Source organism: Gobio gobio (genome assembly GCF_949357685.1).
Source record: "Gobio gobio genome assembly, chromosome: 13".
NCBI lineage: Eukaryota > Metazoa > Chordata > Actinopteri > Cypriniformes > Gobionidae > Gobio > Gobio gobio.
This window is the reverse complement of record NC_137106.1, coordinates 44,550,945-44,568,509: the sequence shown is the minus strand read 5'-3', so window position 1 is coordinate 44,568,509 and position 17,565 is coordinate 44,550,945. Positions and strand designations below refer to the sequence as shown.

Below are 17,565 nucleotides of genomic sequence, written 5' to 3'. Positions count from 1 at the left end.
TTTTTTTTTAGAGTGTACACCAGTGTATCTCATGCAATACTGAAAAGATTCAGAAAATATTGCATTCTTATTACTAATGGACCCTTTCCCTATAACTGCATGTCATATTTGTGTTTACTGCAGTATCATGGTTGTGCTGACGCCATGTTCCTTTCCACGAATAGCATTTCAAATCGGCTCTTTATGATGTTGTCTTAGAAGAAAGTCACCTATGAGAGGGTTTGGAAAAAGGTTGCCTTTGAGGGATGGAGATAGAGTGAAGTACAGAAGATGGGTTTGGTTTGAGGGAGGTTGAGAGGATGAGTGCAGTACCCAGATGGTGAGGCATATTCATGGCATCCTCCAGGAGCTGAGGGCCCTCACAGCAGCCATGAGGCACGAGGAGAGCCGGAGACACTGGGGGACAGTGAGGAGTGGCTGCACAATCAGACCCTACACAGACACACACACACATACATATACAACACAACGATGGATGGCAGGGTGGTGGAATCACATTTCACACAAACAGGGAAATCAAACACACTTAAAGACACTGAGGCACGACAGCTGATCATGAATCATCATCTAATAATCAGTAGCAGACGTTAGGATGGTTTAAAGCAGTGGTTCTCCACCTTCTTAACTCCAAGACTGTCCACAACAATATTCAAAGGCACTTTTCTGTTAATTCAACTTCAGGATTTAGTTTTAAAAGCTGGATATTCTTCAAGGTTGATTTACTGGGTGAAAATTAAGAATATGGAATATCCATTATAAAAATATGCATTTACTTCTAGTAATTTACATGACTTTTTCAGGTTTATCATTTATTTTATTAGGGGTCCTCATATATCTAGGTTTTCCAAGACCAAAACTGTTGTTAATGGGGTGAGTTAAAACAAGTAAAATCTGATTGTTTCATTGTTTTAGTTTATTTGAATACTTTTTGTCTTATTTTATTTAATTTTAACCCTCTGGTGAGCTTATATTAGATATTTTTTAGAGCTAAACATTTTTAAAATGTTTCACTTCTTCAGAATGGTACAAAACTTTTGTAGCGTATACTATTTGATCACAAAATAATTTGTTGATATAATTAGAAAATGGTCTTTAAATAGTCACACTTGTGATCTTTGTGGTCAAATGACAACATAGGAAACAGGCACGTGCAGAGGGGGGGGGCTTTGGGTGCTCGAGCCCCTGCCCTTTTTCAAAATGAATCAAAAGTGCCCCTCTCAGACAGATATCAATGATAATATCGTGGTCAATAAAACTAAATAAATGTGATTATTATAACATGACAATGTATACAATAGTAACGAACGGCTCAAAAGTTGGACAATTTCTGTTGAGGCGTTGCCATTACGCGTTGCTATGGGTCGCGTGCGTTTTGATTGACAGCTGATTTTCCACTGTTCGGAAGCGGCTCTCAAGCCAAATATGGTCCTTTCAGAGAGTGTGTGGCCTTACGGGAAAAAAGTAAACCAATATTTTTTTTATATCGATAATCAGAGCTAATGTGTTGATTTAATTACAAAGCTATATATTAGCTATATATTTTAAAGTATTACACAATTCACCAATGCCCGTTTGTCATGTATAGGCTGTACACCAACCAATCGTGATCTGGCAAAGCAAGTTCAAATTCCATTGGGCGATGATCATGTGAAGCGGTAATTTTCTGTTCTTATTCATAAATCGGTTGAAAATTACATGGAAAGACGAACTAACGTTTGTGGAACAATTTCCTGCGGTTTGGCTCATTTTATAAATTGCATCACTGACAAAATGGATTTTAACAGACAACAAACAAATCCCTGCACAAAACCACAGCAGCAAAAGTCGCATTAATGGTAAGTAGTGTTAAATTCACTTTTATGTATATTGATACACCGTTTACTATTTCATTAAAAAACTATCAAAGTTAACAAAACCCAAGTGACTGGCGAAATGGTTACATGAAAGGACTTTATTATACTATTTTTGAATATAATGCAGCATTATGAAATAAGTCTCTTATGTTCATCAAGCCTACATTTATTTGATAAAAAACAGCAATATTGCGAAATATATTAAAATAATTTAAAATATAATTTATTCCTGTGATCACAGCTGTATTTTCAGCATCATTACTCCACTCTTCAGTGTCACATGATCATTCAGAAATCATTCTAATATGAGGATTTAATGTCAATGATGGAAACTGATACTCTTTTCAAGATTCTTTGATTAATAAAAAGTTAAAAAGAACACAATGTAATAATATGTTTTTTCTGTATTTTTGATTAAATAAATGCAGGCTTGATGAGCATAAGGATATGTATATATATATATATATATATATATATATATATATATATATATATATATATATATATATATATATATATATATATATATATATATATATATATATATATATATATATATATATATATATATATATATATATATATTTACATATTGCCCCTTTTTTACATTTGAGCCCCTGCCCCTGACGAACTCTCTGCACGGCCCTGATAGGAAATGAATGAGGGGGAAAAAAGAAAAATATGATAAGAGCAACTGCTTATTGTCTATTTTGAGGTCTTAACAGTAGAGAGTTAAGTCATCTCTAGGCCCCTTGGAGGTCTGCTGAGGCCCCCTAGTGGAGCCTCCAGCTCCAGGTTGAGAACCACTGATTAAATGAATGTTCTGGGTTAAATACCTCTCTCTGTTCACAGAAACTGTGGGATGCTGTCCACTACCACAGAAACCATTTCAGATGGTACCTCAGTTTTTAAAAAATAAACTAAATTAATTTACAATAACGTACTTACAATGGAAGTATGAAGTATGAAGAGTAAAGTAATTTTGCAGCTTTATTCAGCTTCAAATGTTATTCAGCAAACATAATTATTCTTTGAGCTAAAAAGTTGTGGTTTTGGGTTATTCATAGACAGATATAGATATTTGTGGGTGTGTTTCATGTAAACAGTACTTAACAGCTAGTACACAGAGCGTGATAAATGAGCAAAATATATTGGGCAAGCCAAACAATCAATGTTAATAATGATGCCCACATGACTAATGAACAGTTCTGTTGAAACTATTCGAAAAAAATTGCCTGAATGGACAAACTGTTTACAAATATTGTATGTGTGTGTGTGTGTGTGTGTGTGTGTGTGCGTGATGTCCTCGTCCTCGTTCTCTCTCTCTCTCTCTCTTTATATATATATGCTTAAAAAACTGGAATTTCAATTACTTTTATTACTGTGCCTATAACATGCATATAGACTTTATTTTGTGTATATACCTGTATATTTGATTCAATCGCTTGATCAAAGACATGATTTGGTGCTCAAAAAACATGTCTTTTAATTATTATTATCAATGTTTAAAAGCATTGTGCTGCTTAAAGGGATAGTTCCCCCAAAAATGAAAATTCTGTCATCATTTACTCATCCTCAAGTTGTTCTAAACCTGTATACATTTATTTGTTCTGCTGTACACAAAGGAAGATATTTAACCAAGTAGATTTCGGTCCCCAATGACTAGCATAGTATTTTTCCACCCTACTATGGTAGTCAGTGGAGGCCGAGATCTGCTTGGTTACAAACATTCTTCCAAATATCTTATTTTGTGTTAAGCAGAACAAAGAAATGTATACAGGTTTTGAACAACTTGAGGGTGAGTAAATGGGTGATGGGTGAACTACCCCCTTTAATATTTTTGTGGAAACTGTAATAAAACATTTTCTGGATTATTTGATGAATAGAGAGTTCAAAAGAACAGCATTTATTTGAAATATAAATCTTAAGTCTTTAATGCAAACCCTATTTTGACGTTAACTACTGTCATGATTTACTAGAGACACGCAGTGATATATTAGTCATTGTGGAAATGATCCGGCTGCGTCCATGTTCTTTCATTTGCGTGTCGTCAGTAGATCATACGCAGAACTTTCCACTCCCATCTGTGCTTTATGGGATCGCGCTCTCACACTAATTCGCCGTGTATAGTAAACCTGGCCCTATATGTGTTCTTGCTGAATAAAAATATGAATATCTTAAAAAAAAACAAAAAAAACTACCTTACTGACCCTTTAGAACGTCATTATATTTTTGTAATGTTCATTCCATGTATGTGCTGAGTGTTGAAATTATTGTCAGTAAAATTACCATCAATGACAGAATCCCACAGATGATGCTATATTTAGCCCAGACTATTCTTTATATCATATGCCGTGCTGCTATCATCTTCTCACATAATAGATACTGACACCAAAGTAATGGGTAACAATAACAAACACATTAAGAACAACACAACTTTCAAACACCGAGGCTGACAGACAGTGAGTCATGTGACAGAACTTGCTGTTTTGGGTTTGCACTGACACTACAGTGGTACTGTAGGAACACAGATGGGACACCTGAGCACATGAGTGGTGGGCGGGATCAGGGTTCAGAGGGTTCTGGTACCTGCCAGTGCTTCCGTGTGGCTGAGCAGGAGGCTCCTCTGGCTCCCTGTATCCACGGTGACACTCATGCTCATGCTCGTGTCATGAGTAGAGGGAGAGTCCGGCTCCTCCTCAACCCCATGCCACGCCAGCAGACCCACCTCAGCATCATTCAGGTAACCATTAGACGTCTCACTGCTCACACTCTCACCTGACAAGAGAGAGGGTGTACTGACATTAATATTAGTTATTAGTTCATGCATTTACTTATTCATGTCATTCCTATTGATATTTTCACGATACTGTATACTAATGCTTTACACTAATATTTTTCAATAGTATTAAAGCTGCACGATTATGGATAAATTAAGAATCACAATTTTTTTTTTTTTTTATGAGACCCACAATTTTGAATAGACAACTAAACAAAACAACATGTCATTTACTAGAGGTTCTGACAAGTCTGTAGCCTATTTAAAAATATTAAATTGAATTAATTATTTAAAAAAAAAAATGGTTTGAATGAATGATTCACTCATAAAGACTTCACTTGTTTCATTACTGGAAACATCAATTTTGAACGAATCTACTGAATGCATGATTCAAGACATCAGTAGCTACTTTCCATTCAAAGTTACAAATATAACTTGGAATATTGCATAAAACATTTGCGAAATAAAGCACTGGGTCCTCCCCCTGTGTTTAATTCAGCTCTGCAGCATATTTAGAGAATTAGGCATATCTGAATTTAAAAGAACGTCCTACCCACATACATTGGAGTAAATTCATTTGACAGAAAACACTCTAAATTTTAACACAGTGGTGGAATATTGCATATATTATATTGTATTTATTCACAATTTTATGATAAACATGTATAAAAAGTCATATTTTGATTTATTTTTTAATTAATGTGTTATTTGAAAATAATCTGTTTGGTCTTTTCCACTAGGTAAACAGGGGAAAAAGAATTGTCTTGATATTTCATTCCAAAAAAAAGTTATTGAGATTAATCTGTGCAAACTATCTAATAACTCCTACTCATCTCCATTGATTTTCCATAGCCGCTGGGAAATCGATAAGAAGGCTCCACCTTCTCAACTTTGTAAAGGGAGATCTCGGCTCTGATTGGTCTAGAGGCATGATCGACATGTCTATAGAAAGCTGAGATACTCAGCTTTTTTTGATGTTTGACGCAATACTTGATGACGTCATCAAAAATCGTGGCAAACAAAGAGGATCAAAACTAATGATAATAAGAGTATTTGTCTGCATCACGTTTTGATCTGGACATCATGACATATTACAGTGTCATTTGGCCATGCATGCTCACAGACATGTAAAAATGGTCTCATTTTGAAGAAAACAACCTAAGGAACGAGCTGATATAGCGTTTGAGTCTATTAGCTCCACAACGCGTTTGTGATCCGAACAGGAATATGACTCGTGTTTGCTTGTTCAAAGGAGTCATTTCCATCTTCGTGATTCTTTTGATAATAACGTTACTGTAAAGCGTTAGATCGGTGAAATAAACTGTCTATTTTTGGTGAGACTGTGAGATGTAAATATGAAATTTAAGATTATTCATATGATTTTCTCAAGGGGGGATCATTGCAGGGGGTCAAATTCAGACCTTATTATCTTTTTCTATGTAACATAAATGCAATGTGAATAAATAAATAATTGTGAAAAAAATAAATGTGATTGGGTTATCAAGAAAGCTGAGGTTCTAATCTTTCAAACGATACCATATATGTCTAGTTATGTGCTGTAAAACTTATAGATTTTTTGAAATGATTATGATGATGCAATATTGGACCCACGGGTGGGTTGGTGAGGGGGTGCAGAGCTGAAGTGGTTAAGAGAAGAACATTGTAACTTCCTGGGAAATTGATGCAACATATTATCTGTAATAGAAATAGAAGTTGCTGCAATCGTGGAAGAAACGGTCTCTTTTTCCTACATCAAAAATGACTTGCGTCTCAGAGTTAAACCAAATCATTTAGATTTTTCAGAATGATCAAAACAACATTTGATATGCTGTGTGATGTGATTGGTCCGCTGGTTAGTCCAGTTATCCAATCACATCTACTGTTGAGGCAGTCACATGAGTTGTTATTTTTTATTCTGTAAATTAGTTTCCATCGTAATTTATGCACGTTTTCTTATCAGATAAAAAATGTATCCACCTCAATTTAGCACATCTGTTAAAAAAAACAACTAAAAAACGTGAGCCCAACGCCGGTTTCTGTTTCAGTTTCGCTTTAAATGAATCCATTTTGGCTTGATGTTCAAATAGCTAGGCTACTTTTATTTTTCATTCTTGTTCTGTTCTGAATACCGTTAAATTGAAAGGATTTATTGTCAGGGGAACTAAAATAGCCTTATAAATATATGTTTATAGCATTTATGATGCTTGTAATAATAAAATGTGACTTAAAAAGCTCAATTTGAGATGTATAGCGTATTGTTTTAACCATAAAACATTTTCAAAATATCTTGAAAAATGACTTTTTAAACCACTTAACCGAAAGTATTAAATGGTTAAAATTCTTACTGTCGGTTAACGGGTTAATTATGAGTATCCCTAGTTTCCAGGTATTGAGGCATACAGGTACAAGCAAGCAAGCAGGAAAGAAAAGGAGAAAGACATATATCTTCTTTAAAGAAGAGCGATAGAAAGATGCCAGGAGGGATTGTGGGACAGAGCTCACTTTTCTCACGCAGCTTAATTTTCAGGAATGTTGGCGCTCCGTCTGCTGGATAATCCAGATCTGATGGACTGCTGCTCCGCCGGATCAGAATCTGACAATATCCACAAAACCTCAATGAAACTAGCATGTGAATAATCATTGATTTAATCAATGCCATTGAGATGTTACTGACCGTGGGAGCGTCACTCTCTCTTTTCCCTGTAGAGCTGCTCTCTGACACAGACGTTCTGCCCGTATCTGCAGACTCATCTCTCTTCTGACCTGTATTTCATTCAGGTATTCCACATATCAGAAATCACACTACCTTTGATTTTCAAGCAAATTCCTTCAAACACTCTAAACGAGACTAATTCTTGGTTTGTGTTGCACTGGCCAATATGACAACAGTGCAAATTATCCAATGCCGTGTTTATATTTGTTATGTTATTTGTTTAATGACATCTTTTCCTAAGTGCTAAGAATCAGAGTCCTGCACGGGTCCTGTTTAGTAAGCCCGCATCCGCCCTGCACCCGCAGTACTTAACAGCAGTGTTGGGCAAGTTACTGAAAATGTGTAATTAGTTACAGTTACTTCTTTTAAAAGTAATTGAATTACTTTACCAATTACTGTATATGAAAAGTAATTAGTTATTAGGGAAAGTAACTTTTAAGTCTGCTATTTACGTGTAAATATGAACAGTCAAACACATTTCAGGCGAAACTGGACAAGTAAATGCATCTGGTTGTTTAACCTCCTGGGACCCAGAAAAAAAAAGTGTTTTGAATTTAGTATTTTTTCATGTCATTGCATTGTTTAGAGCATTAGAAACAAATGGGGGAAAAAAATTATATTTTATTCATATGTTATGATATGTCCTCTGTAGTTGACACCAGGACTGAGTTGTTTTAAAAATAAAATAACATGAATTTGCATGTATAGGCAAAAACAATGGGATTTATTTTTAATTCATCAATCAATTTTTAGGTTTCAGGATTTTTTTTAAACAAACTTTGTTTAAAGATGATTCTGGACTATGTTATGAAAGATATAACAAAATGCATTGATATACCATTTTACTTTATGAAATATGTGGGTAAAATGGCCTTAGTGGATTTTCCCTTCCAATACAATGTATCTTTACACTGCATCTAATTTGCATATTAAGGTGTTCTTGGTGCAACATGTAATGAAAAAATAAGTTAAATAATGGGAGTAATAATTGCCAACATTTTCATAATAATATCTAATATTTCATAGGAATATTGATTTGTAATTTCTTTCCCTATTCACTTGTTATGTCTCCATAATGCCTGATAAACATGATTTAAATCCTGGCGTCCACTACAGTGGACATTTATGAAATCAATGCCCTGTTTTGTAACAGAAAGTCATATTTTGATTAGAAATCCCATAACATTTTCCTGAGATGTTGATTTATAACAAACAATTTGAAAATGAATCCAATTTAAATTATAACTAAAAAATATTATCATATTTCCATAAGAGTGCTAAACATTAATGTCAGCCGTTTTTAAAGACCAAGAAGAAGTTGTTGTCCTGGTGAAATCTCCAAACATTTGGTATCTCTGCAAAGCCCCGAATGTGCTCTTTACAGGACATCCAGACTGTGACATGTGACATGTATGATGTCACAGAAATTCCTAAAAAAATATAATGTCCACTACAGTGGACAAAAGTCTATTCGTGGGTCCCAAACCACATATGTAAATTTTACTCCTGGCAAATTGTTAAAAAATAAACATGTGAGGTCGTGTTATGGGCTATATATGACATGTTGTAGTCAGATATGATGGCGCTACTGCAAAACGCATCGCCTGTGTTCAAATTGTATTGCAAAACACTTTTGCTGATATTGAGGTGGGATACGGGTAAAGTTAGTCACAGGTGTGGGGGTATGGGTAAGTTTAAGGGTAGGGTCAACAGTGTAATAATAAATGTAACTACATCAATTAATTACAGATATAATTACATGCAGGTAATTTTTTAAATGTAAGTACAATGTAAAAACATGTATGTATGTACACAATAAGTGCATTGTATCAAATGTATTGACATATTAATTTAAAGGTCCTGTTCTTCGTGATCCCATTTTTCAAACTTTAGTTAGTGTGTAATGTTGCTGTTAGAGCATAAATAATACCTGTAAAATTATAAAGCTCAAAGTTCAATGCCAAGCGAGATATTTTATTTAACAGAAGTTCCCTTTCAAAGCCTACAGCGAACGGCCGGTTTGGACTACATCCATGTACATCCTGCTTTAATGACATCAGTAGAACAGTTTGTCGACTAACCTCCGCCCACAAGAATACGCAAAAAAGGGGGCGTGGTCTTGTTGCTCTCCCACGTGGAGAAGAGGAAGTGTTGCGTTTGTCGCCATGTCGTCCAGACGCTGTTATTTTCATCCCGGAGTCAAATCACCTTTGTGGCTCAAATTGATATGGTAATATAGACATGTTTACAATAACATTGAGCGCATACATCTCCCCGTTATGGTAAGAGGCGTGACCTTTTTGGGCAGCGTGTGCTAAGCTGCTGTCGAATCACAACACGGGAACCGCTGGCACAATCAGAACTCGTTACGTATTTCTAAAGGAGGGACTTCATAGAATAAGGAAATCCTCAAGCCGTTTTTAGGACAGTGAAAACAGCGGTATACAGATAGGTAAATTGTGTGAAAAATACTGTTTTTTTACACGCGAAACATGAACACATGTTATATTGCACACTGTAAACACAATCAAAGCTTCAAAAACACAGGACCTTTAAATGTTAGCACATAGTAGTTGAGACAACAAAATGGGTCCCCTTTTTTATAGTGTAGTTGTATCACAATAGTAATATATGTATTATAATAGTATATTACTGCCTTAGAGATATAATAAAGTTTATGTTCAGGTACAATGCAAAGGTGTTTTACTTTCTGTAAATCCCTTGAGCTGTCAGTATATTAATATGTGTGGTTTGTGTGATTGTGTTGGTACCTGGGAAGGTGTCGTTGATCTGCTGTGTGATGTCAGAGGTGCTACTGCTGCGGGGCAGAGGACTGTCTGCATCCGCCATCTCACATTCTGACAGCTGACACTCCTCCACGTCTAGCAGACAAACAGACACACTGTCAGCAATACTTCACCTGATACAATCGCCATGCTTATTAGAGCACACACACACACAAACTCTATTTATTGTCCATTCTATTTATTTTCATACTAACAGGGAAAAAAAATTAATTGAAGTTTGCTACAGGCAGTTCTGAGGGCACTAATGGAAAGCTTTTTTTTTTTGGTCTTTGTATTTGCACACTGATGGAAATAAAGAGTTGCATCGTATTATTTGCAGATTTTCATGTGCTTTCAAACTCACTGGCTGCACAGTTTGCATGCATTTGCAAACACATTAAAGTTACTACAAGCCCCATAAGCTTAAGGAGACACCTTGAAACCCGTGAATAAAGCATGAATTAAGTGTTTCCATCAGTGCTCTCAGCACTTCATTTGGTGGTCTGGAATGAAAAGAATCAGTGTCCTTATAAAAACATGCATACAATGGATCATCTGCCTTTTTTCGCTAAATCATAAATGAAAGCAGATGACAGCAAGATGGAAAACGGGAAAAGAAAGCTCTGTGATAGAGGAAACAGGAAGTTACCTGAGAGTCTGTGAGAGCAGTGAGAGTTGTGAGAGATACCAGGTAAGAAAGAGCTGACAGTGTGGAGCAGCATGGGCACACTCTTAGTGGCCGGCAAAGCCTCACAAAGATGCACACAGTTGCTGATAGATTGACTTCGCTTAGCTGCCCACAGAAGCAGGGAAAGAGAGAGCAAGGGAGAGAAAGAAACAGAGAGAGGGGGGGGGGGGACAAATCAATTGCATTCTATAGCTGTGGTAATAGACAGAACATGTATTAAAGTTGAAGTGTGTCAAACTCACACCAATAGACCTTATGCACCAGAGAAACAAGCACACAACCACCTTCAGAATTCTTCGAACTTCAGTTTTTCTAGTAGCTCTGTATATTTCTATGGCATTGCTGTCGAAGAGTAATTAGATGGTGAAGTGGATTTACTTATTGTCGAGTTAACAAAAGTTATCATGAGCACTAATGTTTAAGGCGGATGTCATAACAAATGTCACCTTTATGCTGTGGAAATACAAACCAGAAGACAGAAAACAACGAGCACAGCACTAAAAAGGGGCGGGGCTACATAAGGTCTATACACCTTATTCCTACATTCCTAATTATGGGTGTAACTTACGTTAAGCTGTAAACAATCTGTTTAAGGTTCACTCTGTGAACGCAATAATAAGTTTTTTTTTTTTTAAATTGGGTTAAACAGACCATAAATAACCCCAAAAGTGTGATTCTTTCCACAGCAATAACAGACTGTTTAAATGTAAATCACTGTATTATGTAAGATACGTTGCCTTAATCACAAATGTTCAGCATTGCGTGATACTATTTCAAAGTGTTTTCCATCATTTTGAAAGATAATAAATTGCATTTACCTGTGAAAACAAACCTGGAAAGAGACGTGAGGATTTGAGAAGAAAACGAGAGATTCTTTGTGCATTCCAGTGAATTATAAATGGGTTATATTGTAAATTAAATTGGGAGAACGATGTGCTGTAAATGTTGTTCTTTTTCATACCTTTACAGCGGAATGCATGAGGAAAAGAATGCAGCGACTGAAAAGAGCTCTTGCCACAGATATTCTTGTTATAAAATACCAAGCTTTACGTTATTCTCATGATATCTGAAAATAAAACATGAAGGAAAATTGACAGCTCATTCATTTAAACTGACGGATAAGCTTTATTTGTAGGGCAACCTTATGATTTGATTCAGTCTTTTGAATGGAAGTTCCCCAAACAGGAAGTGCCACCCATAATTTGAAACGCAGTAGGCTCGTCAGGGATAAGGTGGACAGGTTGATGAAGGGTTGACATATTTCTGTAGGCTAAACCCGGACATGAGTTAGCATTTTAGAACTTCTAATTCCATCGTCTTAAAGTAAATCGTTTTTTAGATCAAATATCTGAAATAGGGTTAAAACCATCTTAAGTTTATATGTTTTAATCTACGAAATTAAATACATCAGTAATTGCATCAGTAAATATATCAGTGATTTAACAAATATATATAAAATCAACTAGCTAGTCATGACTGTTTCTCGAAAACGTATTGCTGCAAATTTGCGGATCAACCACGTTGGTTAATGATGTCATGCAGCAATTAATGCTAGATTTTTTGTTAGAAATTTATTTTTGTTAGGTTAATTTCTCTTTTATTTTTATTTATTTCCATATTCGATCATAGGCTCGTTCTTACGTACTAGAGCACACACGCACACACACACACACTCTTCAAAAACGGCGCATTAAACCTCTCGACAAACTAAAAGACATAAATGAAATTTGTTTATATTTGAAATGAAAGATATAGATTGTACTTAATGTCAGCTTGATTATTTTGCTCAAGATAAGGATTTATTAAGTCCACATGTTATGCAAACAAAAACTATGCGAGAATGTTTTGTTTTCGAATGTTTGTGGGAACTATGGTTTCGGGAAATACAGACTCGTTGAACTATGCTGATAATGACGGAACTTGCGACCACAGATGGTTTACAATGCTTTCGGGAAACACATCGCAGGTAAACTCATCCACACACTGGTCACTTTCACAGCCTCATCGCGTTTATAATCACGCTCTTGCAAACTATTCTAGCTATAACTTTCAAGGAAAAATTTTTTAAATGAAGACTGAAAGAGTTGTTAAAGCTTAATGGGGGTGACGTTGAAGTCATGTGACCATGGTGTAGCTTGTTTATCTTATGTTTAGCTTTTTAGTTCTAGAGATTGAATTTAGGCTTCAAAATTAATTAGTTGTGTTCATGTGCGAATATTATCATGATGAACAAAATGTGTTAAAAGATTAACATTTTAGTGCAAAAATAGGTGACACTTTAGTTTAGGGTCCAGTTCCCACTATTAACTGGTTGCATATTAACATGCACATTACTAGGTTATTGGCTGTTTTTTTTAGTACTTGTAAAGCACATATTAATGCCTTATTATGCATGGCCATATTCTACATCCCTTAATCCTGCCCATTGCCTAACTTTAACAACTACATTACTAAGTATCAATAAGCAGTAATTAGGAGTTTATTAAGGCAAAAGATGTAGTTAATAGTTAGTTATTACCACATCATGCTCTTAGTTTTGATTAGAATGCAGCACATCTGGTCGGTCGGTCGCATACGGCCACAAAGGTTCAAATATTTCAACGCACCTGGATCTGAAAATTCTACATTTACATATTCACATTATTTGCATACTACACTCCATTGGAAAAGAATGACTTCAGTCTGTCATTCACTGGAGATAGTGGAAAAGGTGGATAATGGGGTGTGACGAGATTAAAATGTGACGAGATTTCTTGTCGAGTGAAAAGTTGTCTTGCGATATCGCGTGAGGGTGAAATGTTTACGCTACGTTTACATTACATCCATCCACTGTCGTTTTGCTTTTTTTTAATAGAAATTAAAACCTTATTTCAGTTGGAAAACGGTCTCTTCAATTGTAAGCTATTGTAAACGTCTGTAGTCGCACACAGACAGTGCAGCAGGGTTCACAGGTCACTGATCACGTGACGAGAGTAAGGTGAGATGATTGACAGGACCATGGCGGAAGATTCATGCGAACAGAGCCTGATAGAGTATCTAGAATGCACGCTCAGCACTGGCACTCCCTTTTCACAGAGTACGTGCGATCGCAAATCAAAAGCGAAAGTAAATGCGAGCTCCTTGAAGCACGCAAATTAGGCGACATACAATAGCCATCCTCCAAATATCAAAGCTATATAGGCTAGGCTGTGTAGTTGTAAACATATCTTAGCTCTGCTCTCTGTTTTGCTCTCTGTTTGCACTTTGAATATTGAAAGAGAAATTTGATTATGGTTGCACGTCTCTTAACATTTGCATTTAATAACACTATGAAAAAACTGTTATTTATTTTTGTTATGTATATGTTTTTTATTTCTATGTTCAATTTGTGGAATCAGTAGAGTTTGTTTGTTACAGTGCTTGTATATTGTTTTTTTTTTCAATGCATATGATAATTCATTCTCAGAAAGTAGAACTGAAATGACATTCATTAGTAATGGGCGATAGAAACAATTTGCAATATAAACGATACAAAATTGGCCTACGATAGAGTAGGCCTGTCACAATAACAAATTTTGCTGGATGATAAATTGGCCAATAAATTATTGCAATAAACAATAATATTGTCGTTCTGAGACCATTTTCATCTAAAATAATGATAATGGCATAATAATGCATGTAGACCTTTTCAAAGATCAAGACTTTTATTTCTAAAGACTATTTAACACTGAAAATGGAAAGCATTTTAAATATCCACAATAAATTAACAAAACAACCAAAACAAAAAAAGCAATGGACTCTCAGTCTGTTAACAAAAAAAAGCTGGGAAAACTGCAACGGATGATTGTGTTTTAGGTAGTGCTGGGAATCGATTAAAAAAAATAACTAATTAATCAAATTTTTTTCTGTAATTAATCACGATTAACACGTTTTTTAATGTTTTGATATTGTAATAATTTCAGTTACTCTCCAAATGAATGTAGAAACAATTTATTGACAGCATATTGACAGCAAATATGTGTTGTATTGTCAGGTTTTTATGAATGAAGGCCAGTCTCACTGATGTCTCTATGAAACATTAATGACGTTACATTACAGTATAACTGAAAGATACCAATTTCAACATTTATTAGGCTTTAAAAAAAATAATTTAAGTGAACTTAAAACAATCTGTACATAACCGCATTATAATAAATGTTATTTTTACCCATGGCCTTCCCTGTTAGACATATACAGAAATGTAATAGCTATCAAACACCTTTCTTAACTGCATAAATAATAAATGTAATATAGATTAATCATCATTAAAGCTACAATTTTCTCTGTTCCCGTTGTACTTTGATGAACATTAATGACAGGCATCATCAGTGCTCCTGTCACTTTAAGAACAGCCGCTGGCGAACATGACGCGCTGTCCCGCGCATCTCATTTCCTCACAACTCTTTAAGTTCATTTAAGACGTTATTTAACTAATTTAAGACTCCTAATATGAGAATACTCAAAATTATCTGTGTTGTTGTTATTGTTTGTTCATGAGCAAAAGAGAACTCGATGTGAGCAAGAGACTGACGCGAGTCTGTCTGTGCGTCGAGTGTGTGTGTGTGTGTGTGTTTGATTGTCCCTCGATTAGCTGACATGAGACGCAGCCACAGAGACAGGTCATTGACATACAGCACATTCTCTTGTGTCTTGTCGCGCTTAGAAGCATTTACATGGATAAGAGCGTGATCATATAATGTAACCCTTGGCAAAAATGGATATAAAAACGGACGCTGGAAATTATCCGGGCCGTAAAAATTATCGATCTCATTTTCTTAATTGTGCGATTAATTGATTTTTTGACTATCAGGACAGGCCTACGATAGAGATTTTAATTCTTTAATATTCATCGCGATAATGCATGATGATGAAGCAATCTACCCTTGAACTTTAGAGGCACGACCTGCAAGTGGCTGCAACGCATCATCGTATTCATCATCTTGAGTAAACATGGCTGAAAGCGAAACGGAGGAGCTGGTGAAAAAGACTTGGTTCGAATTGAATCCGTCCGACGAGCAGCAGTAAAATATACTCTGTGGAGTGTGTGGGGTAACAGCTCCGGCTAAGAGAGGTAACACAACTAATCTGTTCTACCACCTCAAATAATTGCCTAATACTGGAAGTATTTCCCTAATTCATTATTGTCAGTACAGTGTCTGTTGCTTAACAAAAAAGACACCAGTTTTTCCTGTTCTCTGAATCTTGGTGGCATTTAAGAACCAAGGACATTCAAGCAGAACAAAAAAAATAATGTTGGTGGCTCGCACGCACTCACAGGAATGCGCACAGAGTAACGGCCGAGCTCTGTATTTTGATTGAATAATACAGTTTCTTTCTCGCAAAACCTTATAGTATGCCTCCTGAACACTTTCCATATAGGCACAAGTCTCACTGTATCATTGCGTGACACTTTTGCAAAAGTTTTGTAAAGTTTTAGCCTGGTCGCTATTCACTGCCATTATATGGAGGAGCGCGTGCAGGACGTTTTTTTTTTTTTTTTGCTTTTTCTTTGATAAAGTCTCTGCAGCTAGTATACTTGAATATTATTTATCTGCAACATTATGTTGTATAATTACAGTTTTGCACAATGAATGTTCTCAAAACTACATACAACGTTTCTTTCTTTCTTTAAAAAAAAAAAAAAAAAACATTTAGCAGTTTGGCTTTCCTTAGGGTCTATTTAACCTGTTCTGAAATGGTTCTATTATCATTTATATATTGTGATATATATATTGTTATCGCAAGAGGCTGCAATGTGTATCGCAAAATATGGATTTTAGGCCATATCGCCCATCCGTAACATTCATTACAAGATGATGAGTTAAAGCACTTCAAAATGCACCTGCAGACTATTTTTCCAGTCATGAATTTTGTCATTGAGGATTTCTTAAAAATACTGTGCAAAACAATCTCGTGAACACAATCTCGTTTTTCGTCTCGTGAGCTAAGTGTCTCGTCACAGCCCTAATGGATAAGAATGTCAGTCTGACGCAATAAATTCAACAGTCTACAACCACATACCAATTAGACTGTCCATTAAAGAAAACAGCTAAACAACTTTTACCTCAGTGGAAAATAGAACAAAAGCACAATGAATCTTCTTCATGAGTGACCAGTAAGCCTTATTGCTTAAAGTAATACTACATCATTCCTCTCCTAGAGCCTTAAGAAGTCACATCATCAGTCATGTTTATGCACTATGAAGGGTCAATGGGTTCTTCTAATGATAAGCCAAAGTACGAGAAACAGTAAGTGAACGTCAATAAAACACAGACTAAAATATAGATTCTGTTCCATGACTCTGTGAAAGCATCACATCAAAGCGCAGCCTGAATTAATGCTGTAAGTGTTCTGATCTGCAAAGAGCATTTTCACCAACCAGTGCTGTTATTTTTAAGCTGAAGTCAAACAGAGGACACACTTTGAGGATTTCTAACTGTGCTCTCATTCGGCTCACGCCGTCCTTTGATACTCAATCCCCGAGCCGGAAATATGAAGCACATTATTTCAAGGTTGCTCTGCCAGCTCAGATAAGACAAAATATTAGCATTGTGTTTTTTGGCCACTCCATGTCACGTCTGGAGAAGAGCCGTGAAAGCGGAGGGCTTTATTATTCCCTCTACGGTAGGCTTTAATTACTGCCTTTTCTTTCTAGATTACATCGCTTTTGCTGAGTTACCTATTATGCATATTAATGAGCATTAATTACGCTCTTAATGAAACTATCA

At 35.7% G+C, this 17,565-nt stretch overlaps 1 protein-coding gene across 3 annotated transcripts in view; it reads right to left on the bottom strand.

Moving 5' to 3' along the window:
- Nucleotides 1-17,565, bottom strand: part of ralgapa2 (Ral GTPase activating protein catalytic subunit alpha 2) — a 249,957-nt gene that overhangs the window by 115,837 nt on the left and 116,555 nt on the right. For all 3 annotated transcript variants that reach the window (XM_079833687.1, XM_079833685.1, XM_079833686.1), the window contains exons 17-21: nt 10,117-10,227; nt 7,307-7,395; nt 7,135-7,225; nt 4,443-4,631; nt 313-432 (exon numbers count right to left, since the gene is read on the bottom strand). In XM_079833687.1, the coding sequence (XP_079689813.1) occupies nt 313-432; nt 4,443-4,631; nt 7,135-7,225; nt 7,307-7,395; nt 10,117-10,227 (600 nt within the window). The remainder of the gene's footprint in view (nt 1-312; nt 433-4,442; nt 4,632-7,134; nt 7,226-7,306; nt 7,396-10,116; nt 10,228-17,565) is intronic.